Source organism: Esox lucius, chromosome 23 (genome assembly GCF_011004845.1).
Source record: "Esox lucius isolate fEsoLuc1 chromosome 23, fEsoLuc1.pri, whole genome shotgun sequence".
Classification (NCBI taxonomy): Eukaryota; Metazoa; Chordata; class Actinopteri; order Esociformes; family Esocidae; genus Esox; species Esox lucius.
Genome location: NC_047591.1, coordinates 22446528 through 22465118, shown reverse-complemented (window position 1 = coordinate 22465118; position 18591 = coordinate 22446528). Strand labels below are relative to the sequence as shown.

General features: G+C 44.5%; 2 protein-coding genes across 6 annotated transcripts in view; one reads left to right on the top strand and one right to left on the bottom strand.

Annotated features, from left to right (window-relative positions):
- The first annotated feature begins 171 nt into the window (after positions 1–171).
- Positions 172–8853, top strand: ccni (cyclin I). 2 transcript variants are annotated; one of them, XM_010893602.4, is made up of 8 exons: positions 172–411; positions 1298–1463; positions 3230–3364; positions 4199–4273; positions 5627–5767; positions 6760–6996; positions 7262–7630; positions 7852–8853. In XM_010893602.4, exons 2-8 carry the CDS (start codon positions 1344–1346, stop codon positions 8041–8043), a joined length of 1269 nt encoding a protein of 422 aa, XP_010891904.2. In that variant the 5' UTR covers positions 172–411; positions 1298–1343; the 3' UTR covers positions 8044–8853. The 2 variants fall into 2 exon arrangements, with proteins under 2 accessions (XP_010891904.2, XP_010891905.2); XM_010893603.5 differs by having other exon boundaries at positions 7262–7659; positions 7852–8038.
- A 7204-nt stretch (positions 8854–16057) lies between these two features.
- Positions 16058–18591, bottom strand: part of shroom3 (shroom family member 3) — a 54359-nt gene continuing 51825 nt past the window's right edge. For all 4 annotated transcript variants that reach the window (XM_034290097.1, XM_034290098.1, XM_034290100.1 and 1 more), the window contains one exon: positions 16058–17945. In XM_034290097.1, coding sequence (XP_034145988.1) covers positions 17568–17945 — 378 coding nt within the window. In that variant the 3' untranslated portion in view covers positions 16058–17567. The remainder of the gene's footprint in view (positions 17946–18591) is intronic.

Here is an 18591-nt window from a genome sequence, read left to right as displayed (position 1 = left end):
AAATACATGTAATAAACAATAAACAACTTGTAGAATTTTTTCCATATTAACTCAATGAAATACAGTATTTATTCAAAATATTGATTTAGTATTCCATTTCAGCACTAGCTGCGCAACCATTCACTTTTGCAGCGTTAAATGTACCCCACGTAACCCACGTATAGCTCTTGGGAGGGCGGAGCGATTTCTCTCCCAAGAGTCCCCTCCTCGGAAGTAGACGTCTGTCTATTCCGTTCATTTTTTTAAATACAATTTCATTTGGAAGAACCAAATTTCCCCCCCAAAATAAAACTCAAAATGGAATCGAAGATGGACTAGCTTAAGACCCGATTCCCCTCTTTGTTAAATCTTATTTTAATGGACCGGATGATTTCCAAGTTAAACTGTGATTCCCACAGCTTTGCAGGGAAGGTAAGCTAATGCTAAATGTCATGAAGCGTATATAAATATTCTGCTTTCTTGACATGTCTTTTTTTTTTACTAATAAGTAAAGTTATATTTGGTCATTTATGTTTTCGAATGACACGTTTCTTTAATAGTTATCTATCACTGACAGTTGGATTGTTGCTTCTGTTTTTGTTCGGTAGCTAGCTGGGTATTACGTCAGCTGTAGGTTACTGTAGCATGTACGTACAGTACTGTGGACTAGTATTCGGGAAGTTGGTTAACTTTAGACAGTCACATACTTAATCTAAGTAAAATTATGCGTATATTTGGGAAGCATATGGGCATTCCATTGTGATCGTTCGATATCTACTGAATACCAGAATGTTTTTGAGCTAGTTATATATATATATATAAGTGGCCTGGTTGCATCTTTAGCAAGACAACTATATCGACGCTGTTTAGCTACAGTATAGACAGTAGTGTAGTAGGTGCTATATACTACACTATAGATACTATATGTATAGTATATATACTACATTGTAGATACTATATGTATAGTCTATACGTAAGGCTTCTGGTTAGTTTAAGTTAATGTCTCAAGATTAGAAAGTGAATATTGTTGCTGATGTTAAATTTATTAATAGGGATTACATTATTTTTTGTTCCGCGTAACGTTATTTGGTGGGCATCAGTGTCAGTAAAACTTCACTTCACTAAGGTTGTAACGTCGTTAGCGGTAACATTCTCCTAGTCCGTGTCTATTAATATTTGTTGTACATTCTCAAACCCCCATTTCCCATCAAACAGAATGTAGCTAGCTAGGGTAGTTTTGTTTAAATTTACATTTTCAATAATGAATACAAGACAACTCTTCGATCCGGTATTCCTGATCTGTTTGTGTTGTTCACAGGTAGCTGTATCCAGTGGGGAGGTAGGCACATCCAAGGGTCGCGAATATGAAGTTTGCCGAACCCTTGGAAAGCCAGAGGCTGTCTTTTCTTCTGGAAAACGCAGCCTCTAGGGAAGACCATAAGTGGAAGGCGTACACGCCAAAAAAGCCGCCTCCCGGCTGTCAGGTGAGTTCCAAAACTAAAAATGCAGCCCGTCATGTTCATCTGGAAATTAGTTAGGTTATTTCCTTTGCAGTGGTATCAGTGTCACCTGAGATCAGATATTTATGTAGGATGCCTTTTCTTTCATTTTAGTTTGAAAGGGCATTGGTTAATTGGTTAAAGTTAACTTGATTTGAAAAGGAAGCCTGCTTGACTGATAATATGAGGCCTCTTCTCCGCGGAGTTACTCACGCTCATTTCTGATTAGCTTAACTCTACACTCAGACACTGTGGTTATCAACATGCAGCTGCATTCTATTTTTTGCTAAAACCTCCGCAGCTAGGATAAGATAGTACTGCCACAAATGCCTGATACTGAGTCTTCTGCAAAATACAAGGCTCTGGCTTTCACTATCTGTCTTTTACAAATGGAAAGTGGGAATTTAAAACAATGTACCAGGACCAATGACTAAAGGGGGTAAGCCAGTCTGTTAAACCAATTCAATCAGATCTGCCCAACAGTGTGTGTGGATTTTTATTTTCTGGTAAATTAAAAGGAGAGCAGTTGTTATTAACGCAAGTCCAAACTAAATCTTCGCTTTTTTGGGGAGCGTACCTTCTGAGCTGAAGGACAGAAGTTGTCCCTCGCTGAGATCCACTCCCGTGGGGTTTGGAAAGCGGAGGGAGGTGAGCAAGAAGGCCAGCGGTCAAGGTAGGCTCAGCTGAGGTGGAAGCCGAGCTGCAAAGCAGAAACACTCTGGTGGACATTGGTACAGGGATCCGGCAGCGCTGGTCAATACGTTTGTTCCTTTAATCGGACCAGGGCCTTTATTCACACTGAGTGAAAATGGAGACATTCCAAAGTGCTGGGCCGGGGAGGGTATGCTAATTCGCCTGGTTGCGACCAAAGTTCACACAGCGTTACATGCATGTAGCTAGTCTTTGGTAATCGGGGACAGTGCTGGTTGATTGTGTCCGATGAACAAAGGGAAAAGTTAATGAAGTTTTTTTGTGGCTTTTTTACTGTTCTTACTTGTCTACCTGCTTGTGTTGAGTTTTGTGGTTGGTATGATATCAGACCGAGCTGATGACACACTGATGAGGTCACACAACACCCTCTCAGGCTGGTCTTGACAGAACCCTCACTGCTGTGTAATTTGCATATCAGGACCTTCTCAGAAGGCCCATCACAAATGTGGGGTAAAAAAATATTCTTCATATTACCCATGACTGTTCAGCTTTCATTAATTCAAAAAAATTGCCTTTAAGTCATTTCACTATCAAGCAAGAGGCTCTTTTAATGAAACAATGCAATGCAGGGGAATGGCGTACTGGGGTTTCAAGTCTGCTCACAGTCTGAAAGGGCACCCTGATCCCACCATACTGTACTTAAAGAGATTGTGCTATGTAGGATATTCAGTGCCTTTTGTCTATTGTGGCTGAAAGCCCCCCCCCCCCCCCCCCAAAGCAAGATTTAGACCTGTGTCCAGTTACAAGTAAGCCGGTTGACCCCAGAGGTCAGTTTCATCATGGTCCTAACATTCTGACTCATTCTTCAAGGGATAGCCTTTCCTCTTGGAAATATGGTCAGTGTTAGGATTTTTCTTTTTCAATAACTATGTACTTTGGGGGGAAAAACAGTTAGTGTAGTTGAATCTACTACATGACCTGTGTGGACAAGTTTGAATATGTCCTCAACAAAACACAGTTCCCTTGAACGCTGTGTACCGCTGCTCATCCCATTGTGTCTGTCATTTTAATTGACCCCTCCGATGTGTCTGTGATTACAGGATACAGACATCTCCCCTGTCCAGCGCGATGAGGCCGTGTGCTGGCTCATTGACCTGCATGACACCACCAGGCTCTATCCAGAGACCCTCTCCCTTGCCATCAGTATTTTAGACCGTTTCTTAGCCACTGTAAAGGTGAGGCATCCATCTGATTTGAATGAGTTCTCAAGTAGTGGATGTTTAGGACCCCCTAATGTGGAGGTGCCTGGAATAAAGAGATTTCAGGAATGAATAGTAAGAGTAAATGAAAGGAAGTCTTGCACACATCTACTGTAGATCGAATTAGCTGAGCCTTCGGGACTCCGGTCTTCACCGCTGCCCCACCGTGCTTTATTTGTCTGAATTTGATTGAATAGAGGTCAAAATCTACAACTTCTTAATAAGGAACATGGGACAAAACATTTACTTCAGTATTTTAGGGAGCTCTTTCGGTGCTATGAAGGTGCGACATTAGTATGCTTTTGAATCTTATCCTGCGATATAAAAGCCTGGGTGCCTGGATAGATGCAGAATCGCATCATCGCATCGCATCATCTTCCGCTTAATCCGGGGCCGGGTCGCGGGGGCAGCAGTCTAAGCAGGGATGCCCAGACTTCCCTCTCCCCAGACACTTCCTCCAGCTCTTCCGGGGGGACACCAAGGCGTTCCCAGGCCAGCCGGGAGACATAGATGCAGAATATTGTTCATTTTAGTCTTTGCCTGCTTGTGGTATCTGTGAGTAGTACCTGTCCCCCTGGCAGTCAGAGCTGGCTCCCTTACAAAGTGGCCATCCTGTAGAGTACAGCACCTTCTGTCTATACCTGGTTAGCTGACAGTACAGAGAATACAGAACCCAGAGTTCCAGATATGGGCTATTTTTTTTCTCTCCTTTTAACTGAGATGAGAAGTTCTTAGGTAGAAATGACTGATGTGATTAGTCACAAAGACCGATTAGTGCAATGAAATGAAATGAAACACCTCTCTCCTTAGGCCCGTCCGAAGTATCTCCGCTGCATTGCCATCGCTTGCTACTTCCTGGCGGCCAAAACCAACGAGGAAGACGAGGTAGATACTACAGACCATCCAGTCCATCCAGTCTTCACATTTTGCTGCCCTGATTGGAGAGAGGGGGGCTGTCAGACTTTGCCTCTTTCTCAGTTTGTGAACTGACATGGGGTTTGGGTTTCGTGGTTCACTGAGAAATAAGAGTCATGTCTTTCAGGAATAAATAAATGTCAGTCGGGTTTTCAGATGGCGCTGCGTGTTGTCATGTTTGTCCGAAGTGAGTGTTTATGGGGTGGGCCGAGGTTGGCTAGTCTCTTCTTGCTGTAGCGACCCCTTGTGGTAGGTCAGGAACTGTGGAATGTCACACCCCTGGAAGAAGACATTGGTTTCAGAGGGGTGGGAGTGTGGGGGGAGGGGGGCTGTCCTATCAAAACATAACCAAGGGATACAATAAATTATTTCATATTTTTAAAATAGTCTGTGAGACAATTGCAGATTTTTTTTTTCTTCAAGCTATACAGAAGTGTCTTTGAAATCGTGTTTTCTCAATATACCGACTGGATTCATCTTAAATTCTCATTTCCAAAGTAACATTTTCTCTGGTTTATGATTTTTGCTGTCAAACTCTGTTTGTCTTGATTCAAATTGCAAAGCAAATAATTGAAGTGATTTCTGGGAATGTATTAATGGAAGGGAAGCATTTGTTGCAGTAGTTTGTTGAGGTCTTTGGCAACATTACCAGCATTTCATGGGTCATTTATGCGTTTTGTTAACTGAGACTGTAACAGCGTGGAATCAGCTGGTCTCTTCACGCATTCCAGTATTTAGTCTTGAAAATCTCCTATTAGTGGTGTTAAGACGTCCAGCAGTTACTGACAGATAACACAGAGGCCCTGTTTCCTCTTGGAAATCCCACCACTGAGTTACTTGCGTTTTTGAATGTTTACTGGTTGTTTTGAACTCTGTTAACCTGTGACTCCGGTCTCTCTTTCTCCGTGTCTCTCTCTCTCTCTCCGTGTCTGTCTGTCTCTTTCTTTCTCTTTCTATTTCTCTCTCTCTCTCTGTGTGTGTGTCTCTCTCTCTCTCTCTCTCTCTCTGTGTGTCTCTCTCTCTCTGTGTGTGTCTCTCTCTCTCTCTCTCTCTCTCTCTCTCTCTCTGTCTCTCTCTCTCTCTCTGTGTCTCTCTCTCTCTGTCTGTCTGTCTGTCTCTCTCTGTCTGTCTGTCTCTCTCTGTCTGTCTGTCTGTCTGTCTCTCTCTCTCTGTCTGTGTCTGTCTGTCTCTCTCTCTCTGTCTGTGTCTGTCTGTCTCTCTCTCTCTGTGTGTCTGTCTGTCTCTCTCTCTCTGTGTGTCTGTCTGTCTCTCTCTCTCTCTGTGTCTGTCTGTCTCTCTCTCTCTCTGTGTCTGTCTGTCTAGCGTGTTCCACTGCTTCGTGACCTGGCCAGTAGTAGTGGATGTGGCTGTTCCCCATCAGAGATACTGAGAATGGAGAGGATCGTTCTGGATAAGTTGAACTGGGACCTGCATTCTCCAACACCACTGGAATTCCTGCACATTGTGAGTTCTGGCGCGTTCATAGTCTAACATCCATGAAAATACCACATTGTTTTGATGGTAGCTGGAATACAGCCCTTTCTCAGTGATACGACTGCTTTAAAATAATTAAGAATGCTTCCTGATAAGCATAGCGCACAGGTTTTGTTATATTCTGTTAAAAAAAATAGTGCAGTCTTCAAGTATGAATTAAACAAACAAGCCTTGGTTGTGGTTGTTCTGGTCCATTGTTGCCTGAGATGTTTTACACCAGATTGCCTGGGTTATATTTTTTTTGTTTTGTTGTCTTCTACCAATCACTGTCTCACTAATGGCTAGTTTTCCAGTAGATAAGTCACAAAGTCAAAATAGGCAATTTAGTCTTTTTGGTCTAAATCTAATGCACAGCTTAGGCATAAGGTTTTCAGTGGATTAGTGGTAGGTTCAAAATCAGTTTCTTTCTTTTAAGAAGAAATTGTACTAATATTTTATCACCATCACGTTATAATGTCTGGTATATGTCCCACTGGTATCAACAACCACAACATTTCCCCCTGATGCACACTTGATTTATCTGGGCCAGATTCACTAGGAACTAAATCCACTGCACTTCCCCAGTGTGTTGGTTTTATTTGTTTCAGCTGCTAAATATTTAGCTACGAAAGGAAGTCCGCTAAATTCAGCTTAATGACTGTTTTTGTCAGAACAGATGGATCACAATTAAGCATTTCAAAACAGTACTTGAAAACAGATATAAATAAATAAGAAAATGGTATATCTTTATTTCAACAAGGAACACAGACTGGGACAGACAGCTGGGCCCTGCCTATACATGTTCACACATACAGTTTAGGTAGAATGATTAAGAAATTACACAAAACGGACAAAACAAAACGATCACAGACAGCACAAAAAAATTAAATACAGCAGCACGTAGTTACATTATTTATTCCCCCGATGGCACCAGAACATATCCTTCCCTAACCCCCAACGGCCCGGTCCACTGCCCCCTCTAGTTCCATGCCCTGGTGCTGTCCTGCAAGTCTCAGCTGTTGGTTGGTCTGCTGGGCTGCAACCTGTCGCAGCACCTGTGCATGTTGACCCGACAGCTGCACTCCTGCCTGGCCGACAGCACCCTGCTGCAGGGCCTGTCCCGCGGCTCCATGCTGGCCCTGGCCCTCATCACCCTGGACCTGGAGAACATCTGCCCCGACTGGCTGGCTCTCACCATCCACCTGCTGAGGAAAGCACAGGTACGGACTGTCTGGGCTCCCCGGGGTACCGGTGGGACTGTCTGCGCGTTGGGCTTCCCCTTGCCTGCACCGGTGAAGTCCGACTCGCTGCTTGTTGTCCGTTCAAGCAAATGACACGTGCGAGAGAGAGGACCGCCCTTTTACAGAGCGCGTCTCCCCCTGTGCATGATAATGGTGACATTATCGAGTTTGCGGTGTCAGTGTTGTCAGGGTTACTGGTGGTTTGTTCCTCAGGGTTCTGACGTTGTAATATGTTCTACTCCAGATCGACAGTTCTGAGCTGATCCGTTGTCGAGAGCTGGTGTCACGTCGCCTGTCCACTAAGGAAGCTTCCCTGCCTCCCAACAACACTGTGTACATCTACCGGCCCTCGCGCCCCTCACCATCTTTGGCCCCGGGGCCCTGCGACCAGGAAGGAGAGCCCAACATCAGGCTCCGCTCCCTGGTTGCAGACCCACCACCGCTGGCCCCACCTGCCCTGGCCCCACCTGCCCTGGCCCCAGCCCAAAAGAACAGGGGCCTCGCCTGGGTCGCCGCCAACGTGCACCAGGTCCATGTTCCAGCCAAGCCCAGCCACCACTTCACTTACCGCCTCCAGTTCCCTCTGCGCAGCAAGCACTCAGCCAAGCGCAAGGTGAGAGCTTGGCTGCTACATCAACCGGAGTAAAGTATTTATTTTACACCTATCTACCTAGTCTCATTATGTTTGAACTCCCTTGATTCCAAAAGCATGTTTTCCGTGGTCTCTGCATGTTTCTTTCCTCAGAAGAACTTTCTGATGGTTCATTTTTGTAAAATGATGTGTGAACAACGCGGATCTCTTTGGTTATTTGAATGTAATTTATTTTTGTTAAGGTGGAGGAGATGGAGGTCGATGAATTCTACGACGGGATCAAACGCCTCTACAACGAAGAGAATTGGGGAGCTCCGGAGGGGGCGGCCGTAACCGCGGAGGGCCAAGGGTTCGGGGGGGGCGACGTCCTGCCAACCAGGCAGGAGGTCAACAACTCCCCCTGTCCTCCCCTTCAACCAGTCAGCCTCACGTAGAGGAGAGAAAGAAACCAAGGCCTTCTCTTCATCTTATCTGAGCTGCAAGAAAAAGGAGCCAGTGTGTTAAGCAGTCCCTGGCATTAATCACCACCACAGGGCTAGACTGAGCCAAAAAAAAAGAAGTTTAAAAAAAAATGCTGCTATTTTATAAGTATTTGTTGAGCACAAATATAAAAGGATTAAAAAAAAGACATAAATATAAAAGAATTGTCCTTTAAAAAAAAAAAAAAAAGTAGAATGACTGTTTCAGTGAGTTTCTCTCCCTGAGATATTTCTTTTAACAAATGTAAGGTTGTTTGTCATTTTATTTCTGTTGCTGAAGCCAGCACTTCTTTTCAAGCAGTATATTTGTTCTTTTCATTCGTCTGACTTTTTCCCTAAGCATGTTTCTTTAACCCTTCACAAACATGTAGTTAATGTGTTAACTCGCCCCAGTAGGAGAGTGTGAAGTACTGACTGATTGTTCGATTGATTTCTGTTAACTTAATAATCTAAATATCCACCCCATACACACTTTTTTAAAATAAACATGTTTATGTCTCAACCCCAAATTGGATCATATATCCTACAGTGATATATCACTATTTTACTTTGGAGGGAATCAGGTGCCATTTGGGACAAACGCAAGGAAAACGGATGAAGCTCTGGACCATTTCGTACCTAATCGTTGCTGTTCAAAAACAACATGCTCTGTTTTATTTTTTAAAATTATTATTGCAAAAAGGCGGTCTCTAGATCTGTGGTGCTGGTAAATGTCAGCGCTCTGTCGATACACATTATGGCACAAATAAAGAGAACGTAAAATGCCTCATGTCTTTTGTTACTTATATCAGTCTGTCATGTGTGTTGACATTGCTGGAAATACGAGTTTACTTTTCCTGGTTCCATGTAATAATATTGGAATGATCGGTTTCGACCGAACGTTGTGGAAGGGTTATGTCACTCGAGGCAGCCTTCCGGTATGTAGCATAGTGCTCAGGTATGCAGGTGCAGGTGGAGTTTAAAATGTATGATGGGGTGGGGTTAATTGCAACCGTTTCAGTAAAAAGAATAGTGACACATCGGACTTTAGAACTTCCAGCAAACAGTCGGAATGGCCACAGACTTTACACAGGATTCGGTGCTGCACTTTCTGCGGTCTAATGGCGGGAGAGTGAAGAACTCCGACCTGTTGGCTCATTTCAAACCATTTATTAAGGACCACGAGAACCGGACGCGCAACCGGGAGCTGTTTAAAAAGTTTGTTAACTCCGTTGCTGTAGTGAAACCGGAGGAGGGAGTTTCATACGTTGTGCTCAGGAAAAGAATTCAGGGGCACGTAGATGGAAATATCCCCGTAGTGTCTCACACACCAGAAACTCGCGCTAGTCGACAACCTGCGCCACAGGAAAGACGGATTGAGGACCGCTCACCAAGATCTCCAGCAAACAGAAACCAGGATAAAGGTCAGGTGGGATGGTTTGGGACGCACTTTGCACGGCAAAAGGCTCCCGTACCACGGGGCGAAACAAACCAACTCACGGACAAGATTTTGCCTGCTGCTGGAATTGTAGACAATGTGCAGGACTATGCACTGCCTCCAGTATACAAAGAACCCTTACTCCCGTTATACAATGCGACGATACCGAAGCAGTCAAAAGATGGGTGTGATCAGAGTTCTAAAGTAGAAATAAATAATGAACCCGTTGCTCTGCCAGTCTCAGAACGGAATAATAAAGGTACTTACATTGCTGGTTCAAAACCTGACCATCAGTTAAAAGAACCAAAGAGGAAGAGGTCATATCCGCCCCCAGAATTTTCACACACACCTCAACTTGCGTGGGTGCAACAGAACGCAGCGCTGATACAGACGACTAGTGAAGCTGACCACACAAAAGCTAACGCAGCTAATGCGTGGCCACTGCAAAGCACGCTAGCGCGTGCTAGCTCCACTCCATGTATATCTGAGGGTGATGTCCCCGTCGCGGCTTCACTCGTTCCCTTCCCGTGTGACCCTGAGGTGACGCTGAGCAATGGCAGCCTGGATAGCGACCTCCAGCACAAACTCCAACAGCAGTCCAGGCCCAAACGAGATGGAGTTACAATAGCTCCGCACTACGCTACACCTGACTCACAGCCGAGGCAGAGCAACTGCAGTACGGTTGGCGGGCTCCAGCTCCAGCACAGGATCCAGCAACAGGCCAGGCCAAAACAGAACAGATGCCCGGGCCTCATCACTGTTCCTGATGTCGAATATCCAGAGGAGAGCAGAGCTGCTGCTCCCCAGACCCCACCCCGACACACCCTGCCCCCTAACACCTACCAGTACCACACCCCTTCTACAGCTGGGTCTGGTTACCCTGATCAACACTACCACCGCCAGGCCGGCTCTGGTCTACCTGCCAGTCACAGCAGCCCCTTGCTGGCCTCGTCGGAGGAATCCAGGGATCACTGGCCCCAGGGTTCCCCAGGAGACACGTTTGCGAGCGCCGAAGACCTCAGCTACCATGGCGGGAACTATCCCGGCGAGCAGTGTCGTGTCAAAGTACAAGAGATGCTTCACCGTGCCCATGAGGCTAAACCGCTCTCCGAGATGCAGCATGCCGTGGGCCAACCCCCACGGCCCTGTTCCACCAGTTACCTAGACGTCAATGAGGCGGACAGAGCATCGTCACGGTACCAATCCACGGAGAGTCTCCACGGATACGACAGGTCAGAGTTCAGCTCCCTTGGCAGTTCGGCAAACGAGCCCCACCTCAATCCCCCCGTCCGGAGAATCATAAGCCGGCTTCGAAGCCGGATGACCCGGAGCCTCGGCGCGGACCTGGACCAGCTGTTACCGGAGGACAGCGTCTCAGCGCGGCAAAATCGCCTCCATCTCCTCTCCTCCAACCTGGGCATCGGGCACTCCTTCTCCACGCCCTCTTCGCGCACGCACAGCTGCCGGGACCTGAGGGAAGACGTGCGCTCCCGGGCCTCCAGTAACCGGAGCCTGAGCAGCAGCCACGACGGCTCCTACTTCCACCGCCACAGCCAGGTCCCCCTGGAGCCTAACGAACACGACTGGCTGGTGAAGAGCGCCACGGGAACCTGGCCTGACGTCTACGATCTGTTCCGAGACGACCCGAGCCTCCTCACCAAGAGAGACTTCATCACTGGTTACAACATCCTGCACTGGATCGCCAAGCACGGAGACCACCGGGTCCTCAACACGCTGGCCTACGGCGTCGACAAAGCCGGTCTAAAGCTGGACGTGGACGCTAAAACCGCCTGTGGTTACACGGCTTTACACCTGGCCGCGCTCCACGGGAACAAGCAGATGGTTCGGCTCCTGGTGCACAAGTTCAGGGCCAACGTGGCCCTCAGGGACACTAGCGGGAAGAAGGCGTGGCAGTACCTGAGCGGCCCCAAGGACCTTTTAGAGCTGTTGGGGGCCCCGAACTGCTCGACACCCGCCAGTAGCTCCACGCCCCAATCGCCTGTAAACAGTCCCCGGGCTGCCCGGGTTAAGAGGACCACGTCTATTGCTGCTTTCCTGAATAAGACTCTAATTAAGTTCCCAGGACGAGAGGGTTCGCCTGACTTCTTGGTGTGAGTGTGTTTAGGACAAAGGGCTCCAAAGGGCTCCTTCTTATTGTGACTGACTGTAGGGCTGGTGTGGTTTACCAGAAGGTTCAAGCCCATTACCAACTTCACTGTGAAATACCTGCAATTAAAAAATGTACTCACTTTCATGGTTGTTTGAAAAGTTATTCCAGTCGAACACCAAAAATGTACATTTAAGGTTCAGAATTTGGATCTATAAATTATTGTAGAAATGTTTATGACACACCGGGAGCAGTTGTATTGCATGTGAATCCTGGTCCACGAACACGTTACGAAGTAGTATAATCTGTCACAGGTTTGGAGTCATGCAGATATTAAATAGCCCTTCAGCAGTAAATAAACTCTTCTCCGTGACTGTGTTCCAATGGCATTTGTCGTGGTTAGAAGCTGTTTTTTGTTTGCTGTTGTGGAAATGGCTTTCATTCTGTTGTTGCCGTGTGTCAGGGCCGTGTTTCACCATTTTCAGGTTTCAAGTGATGTCGTGTGACATGGCATTGGAATGTGGTGGTGAGAATTTGTTTTCTTCTGTAAAACTGTATTTTCACATCGGACCTGAGTGCTGTTATAACGTATCCTTCAACTGTTTAGCCAGCTCAATTTCATCAAAACCACATTGTGGTATTTTTGCAGTAGCTCCCCCCCACGACAGATAAACAGCGACTGGTCTTTGAAACTGTATTCCAAACTTACCACTACTTATATGGAGTGTCCCCACCACATGTGCTCCAATATCTTAAAATAAATATCTTAAAATAAAGAAAATGTTAACAATACTACGGTCTGTTTGCCTGAATCCCTAAATTAGTAGATCGCTAAGCATATTTTTCCCCCCATACCATCTTAGATCCAAGTGATATGCTAACACACCATGTGACTGTGTTAAGGTTTTAAAGACGCTCAGTTTACGACCTACTCCCTGCTGAAGGTGTCCTGTCACATCTTCCTGCGTGCGATTTTGTTTGTGACAGTAACAAAACAAGGACACATTTTTCTCGATGTGCCTCGACAAGCCCAACACAGAGAGTGTCCCAAACTTGGCCACAGATCTGGGGCACACCTAGATCAGTGCTCCAGGAGGGAGGGGAGGTAAACGGGCCCTCTACCCCAGCTAAAGCCACTATTGCTGGACATATTCTGATTGATTACCCCTGTCCTGTCAGACTTTTGCAGAGCTCCAGGGAGGGTCGAAGACCCAGTGCCTTGGAAAGAAGTATCTGTCATTCTCAGATGGTTTTCCATGTCAGGGTACCTCGAATGGATTAAACCAGATATACAATCTAAAAAGAAAATGTTTCTTCACATCCGTATAAGATCTTCCAAGAAACTTTAAAGGTTAAAAAAAACAAAAAAAAAAACATTTGAGGTAGATTTTTGAGCGGGTTGTTCATATGGATCTTTGAGTAACCAAAGTATAAATAGTTCTTTACAATAGCCTTTGACATTTTTCCATGACGAAGTTAAGAGCGTAGAACACCTGTTTCTGTCCCAAATAACAACTGTGTAGTTTACTGCTTTTGACTGTATGCCAAGGTCAAATTAGTGCAATACATTGAAAATAAGCTGCTATTTGGGACACGGTTTTGTGACTGTCTGAAGCAGACTAACAGAGGTTTGTCCTGCTATTCATATGGACATAAAACATGGACCTGTCTGGTCTTGTTCTAGGTATGTCAGGGTGGGAGAGAATCAACCATGTTTACCGTTAAACCAACCAGGTATGTATTCTGTTGTATAACCTGTGGTGACAGTATGTCACTGGCACTTATGACATTTGTCTGTGGCTTTGTTTTTTCTTATGAATGAAAGCATATCATTGTACTATGTATGTACTGCTAAAGTTGAAAGAATCTATTTAAAGATTTTCAAATAATTTGTTCAAAGATTGTTTTCTAGCATTTGTGGAGATATTCTGTTCTGCTTTATTATTTTAGTTTAGAACTCGGCTTAATCTGTGTCCTCAGAACTCACCATTAAAGTTTATTTTATTTGATGAAGAATATCTGTTGGTGCCACCTGTTAAGTTTATTATAATTATAATTGTAGACAGAATGAAGTACCTGAAGTTATGCAAGTTTGTAGTTCTGGTTTAACCAATCTTTTCATCTTTATGGTTTTGTCAGCAGATTGCAGATAGATATGTAAAGCAAAGAGCCAAGATTACTTATCCGATTATGTAATATGTCATTCTTAGGGGGTTCTCCATCCCTATTCCCTATAGTTTATTATGGGTTTTAAGATATATACTCCTGGCACTTCATTATTAGATGGAGTGGTGATGGATAGTGTAGTCCTACTGGGAGAAGTGAGGCACGTTTTAAACCATGTTGCTGCAGTACATGTGAACTGGCAGTAGATAACTCTGGACCACCTGTTGGTTGTCAAGATGGCCTCTCCCAAAAAGTTCTGTGACCCGCTCTCCGATCCCTGATAAGCTCTCTTGACCATTTTTCTAATTTTTGAATAGAATAACAAGATGTTGTGCAGCAGCCAGCACAGAACCCACAGTAGAACCCAGGGGGGAGAACCATCAGCGGAACCCAGGGGGAGGACGACAGGCCTCTGGAGCTATGTTGAGCTATCATGTTACACCAAACACACACACACACATTAGGAAATAGCTGGCCAGTCAAGTCATTCTCAGAGTCAGCTGATCAGTAGTCAAAAGAGAAAATAGAGGAATACCAATACCAGGAATACCAGAGTCATTTACTGCAGAAGAGAAATAGAGGAATGCAACATACATTCTTGGTACAAACAACACACTTCATGTGTTATTTTTCCAGATTTCATCCACATTCTGCCACATTTAGACATTTGTATATATTTAACAGGGTGCGGATTGACCTAAACATCAACGATAGTCCGTTCAGCGTTAATCTCAAATCTCATCTAATCCCTAGCCTCGCACAGCCGTATTACCCCACCAGCTTACATTTTACACTAAACAGATATCAAGATTATTTTGTTGTTAGTCATGTAGCGTTTAATGTAAGCTTGCAGGATCAGGGGGCCGCACGAATCTATCTAATCCCACCTTGACGGGCAAATTCTATCAAACCTGCATTGCAGTATTTACACAGTAGCTGTTTAATCGGTGGTCGAAGGAATTTACAGATTGGTCAAACCTACAGCTACTACCGGACTGGTCTTCTTGTGTTGGGTTAGGTGGTAGGGATTGTTGGCAGGGTTGCCTTATCTGGTCTTGCTCTGGCGACACCTTGTGCTTGGTGCTACTCGATCGTTATTATTCGGAAAATCTGTGAGTTTTGGTTGTGCGAGCATTGTGAAATATAAGGGACTGCATATACAAAGTTTCGCCTTTTCTCAAACCTTTGTCAAATCTGCATGTACACAAACGCCTACAATAAAAAATTTAACCTCAAATGGGTTATGTGATTTCAAATACATATTTTCAAGTATAGAGCTGAAAGAATACATTTTATCTCTGTCCCATTTTTTTGTTGTTGAGGGATCTGTTTATAATGACACAGGAACACGCAACAAAATAACCTTGTTAAACACAAAGTCAAGCAAAATGGAAATTACACTGAAACATTAAAGTGTCGAGGAAGTTAGACGGCTCGACAAAATGTTATGACCTTTTTTTTTAACTGCGTTAGTTTTTAATAGCAAAATCATCTCAAGGGTTTGTGCCTTTTCGTTTAAATTTGCACTGTGTAATTATTATTTTAAAAAATCCAAATTTATTTTTTATATTTTTACTGGTGTAACCCAAAATTAATATCTGTTGACTTTTCGTGGATGTTTTGTAGGCTTGATGGAAACAACGCCTATCCGTTCTCCAGAAACCCCGTTTCTGCAAATGCAGCGCCATCTGGTGGTAGAACAAAAACTACAGTACCAGCGGACGTGAAAGAGCACATGCTTTAAAAAGAAAGATGGCCACTTTTGTTTAACTGTTATGTCCCTATTGCCTTACTCCTGCTAACTTACCTGCCTTGATTAAAGGCTATCACTAGACTAACTAAAACTGCACCTAAAGTAAGATAGCTACTCGAAGCTAACAGATCACATTTACTGTCTTTTATATCGTTCTATATCGACCGTTGTGTTTGAGGGTGGGTGATTCTAGTATTCTGTTTGTTAGACCTGAAACTATTTTCTGTGTGACGAAGCTAGGTTTCTCTTTACTGTCCTCTAGTGGTGTCTCTAATTATGTGCAAATTAATAGTTGAATTAAACCCAAACCAAATCCAAATGTATCTGTCTTGTGTTTTATCAACAGGTGCAACGTCGGCATTCCACGAAGACATCCTTTAACACGTCGCCCAGGGTTGAAGTAAGGCTGGTATCCCAGCGAGGTTAAATTTAGCGAAACCATCCAGGTTAGCGTGGAGAAAGAGATCTTACAACACTGTTTGACAACAGATAGTCAGAGTATAATATTCACAAAGTCACGAAAGGGTTATGCTTAAAAAATAGATTTATTTAGTAAAACGAAGATCAGTTTTCCAATTGTCCTTGCTCCCCTACACGTCGTAAAGCAAGATTGATACATGGGTTTGAATAGGAAAATCACTTTCAAATCTGAGAATTCAGTTATGTTGAAGAAAAAGCTACGGAAAAAAATATGGATGGCACCATTATCGATGGGAATATTCAAATGATGTATGTGCCTGACAATGCATTGGACTGAAATTATGATATCTGTCAAGGCTTGAAAATAGTTCAGTTCTTAGAGGTAAAAGAAGCAAAGTAGTCAGATTACTGTTAAACAGAAACAGCAATCTACCCCATTTGAACCGTTTCTGTCTCGGTTTTGTACCGAGAGATCAGATAGTGATACCTTATGGTCCTTAATAAGGTATGTCCTTCCACCTTGTGCCTTTTTCTTGCTGGGAAACATCTAACTTCTGGTGTCGTCATCATCATGAACCCCACCACCCCTCTACCACTAGAAGTTCATGTGACCCGAAGTCAGTTGGGAAGCCCAGTTAATTCCACCAGAATGCTACAAGGAGCTGTATCATCTTGAGGTCTTGTTCTCTCTGAGATAAATCCATATTTTTAAACATTTCACTTTTTAAAAATATATAATATTTTTTTCCATCTACATATTAAAAATCAAGAGGTTAGCACACACCATATGTACAGCAACTTACAAACCAGAATACATACAAGGTCCTCTTCTCATAATATAAATAATTATTGCAGTTCTTGTCAAGGTCATGGTCGTGTTTTTCCATAAGCTTTCCATTTTCAGGAGTATTTGAAGCTAAATGAGCATTAATCTATGGCTACTAAGTATTTATTCATTTGTGTGTGAGCGTGGTTTTGTGTCAATAAAGAAAAACATGCGCATTTCAGATCTTGCTCTTTTAGACCATAGAAATAGTGACAAAAAGAATGAATTCTAGTTCTGTGATTCTGACCATCCTGTTCATTCAGTAGTTAATCTGTTAAAATCAAAGTGCTCAGCTCTAGTAGTGAAATAAAATGTTATGGCAGTAGTAATGTTTACACTGATATACTCTATACGGTGAATAAAGTGTCTTGAAAGCAAGATTTAAATTCAACGTTGATATTCTCATAACCCTATTTGAGTCTAGGCAACTAAACCACATAAAGACTAGAGGTCAGTGGGAAGAGAGATGTGTGAAAAATCTTGGGTAACATCAGAGACATAAATAGGTAGAGGCACTAGGACGTGTCTTTCACCCCCCATTCTCTTCCCCTGTTCTGTCTGACAGTGACAAGAATACAGAAAGACAGGGTGACCTCCTTCATATTTGTTGATTCTTCTCAAGTTCGTCTCTATAGGTCAGAGGACATTGCTACAGACCAGGGGTCAGGTCGCATGAGGAAAAAGGTGCCGTGGAATGCAGCACCACAGGTTCACCAGACTCGTAGCGCCAGCTACGTAGCAAACATGTCCCAGCCTGTCCTCAGCAGGGTTGATGTTGGTGTGTCGGGGGTCAGAGGGATGTTACAGTGGTGGAGCGGGCCATCTGGGAAGGACCGTGGTGGGGGTTGGGGGCCCTGGGGCCAGGGTCGTCGGTAGACCCAGCGCCGGGGCCAGTGGAGCTGACCTGTCGGTCCCCAGATGGGAGAACCTCCGCCAGCCGGAGGAGCTGCTCGTCCGCCTGCTTGATGAGCTCATCCAGGTGCCTCTGGCGGATCAGGAGGGCGGGTTTCAGACGGACGTAGTGCTGGTAGTCCCGGAGCTGTGGCCCGGTCAGGTACCCACCAAGGATGTCCAGAACCACACGCTCCCGCCGGTCCAGATTCTCCTTTAGCTCCCGGGCATCCTCATGCTGGCTACACAACTGTCTGCGCTTCTGCTGTAACGACTCCTGGAGAGAGAGAATAAAGACAGTTAGTTTATACAGTAGATCCAGGACCAGTCTAGTTCCTACAGTAGATCCAGGACCAACCCAGTTCATACAGTAGATCCAGGACCAATCTAGTTCCTACAGTAGATCCAGGACCAGTCTAGTTCATACAGTAGATCCATAACCAGTCTAGTTCATACAGTGGATCCAGAACCAGTCTAGTTCATACACTAGATCCAGAACCAGTCTAGTTCATACACTAGATCCAGGACCAGTTTAGTTCATACAGTAGATCCAGGACCAGTCTAGTTCATACAGTAGATCCAGGACCAGTCTAGTTCATACAGTAGATCCATAACCAGTTTTGTTCATACAGTGGATCCAGGACCAGTCTACTTCATACAGTAGATCCAGGACCAGTCTACTTCATACAGTAGATCCAGAACCAGCCTAGTTCATACAGTAGATCCAGAACCAGCCTACTTCATACAGTAGATTCAGAACCAGTCTAGTTCATATAGTAGATCCAAGACCAGTCAAGTTCATATAGTAGATCCAGGACCAGTCAAGTTCATACACTAGATCCAGGACCAGTCTAGTTCATACAGTAGACCCAGAACCAGCCTACTTTATACAGTAGATCCAGAACCAGTCAGTCAAGTTTTGG

What these genes read in the sequence shown, in the direction of transcription:
- ccni (XM_010893602.4), top strand. Translation starts at nt 1,344, where the DNA reads ATGAAGTTTGCCGAACCCTTGGAAAGCCAGAGGCTGTCTTTTCTTCTG. An exon ending in CACTGGAATTCCTGCACATT is followed by an intron (nt 5,768 to 6,759) that starts GTGAGTTCTGGC and finishes TGCCCCCTCTAG; the next exon opens with TTCCATGCCCTGGTGCTGTC. An exon ending in ACCTGCTGAGGAAAGCACAG is followed by an intron (nt 6,997 to 7,261) that starts GTACGGACTGTC and finishes GTTCTACTCCAG; the next exon opens with ATCGACAGTTCTGAGCTGAT.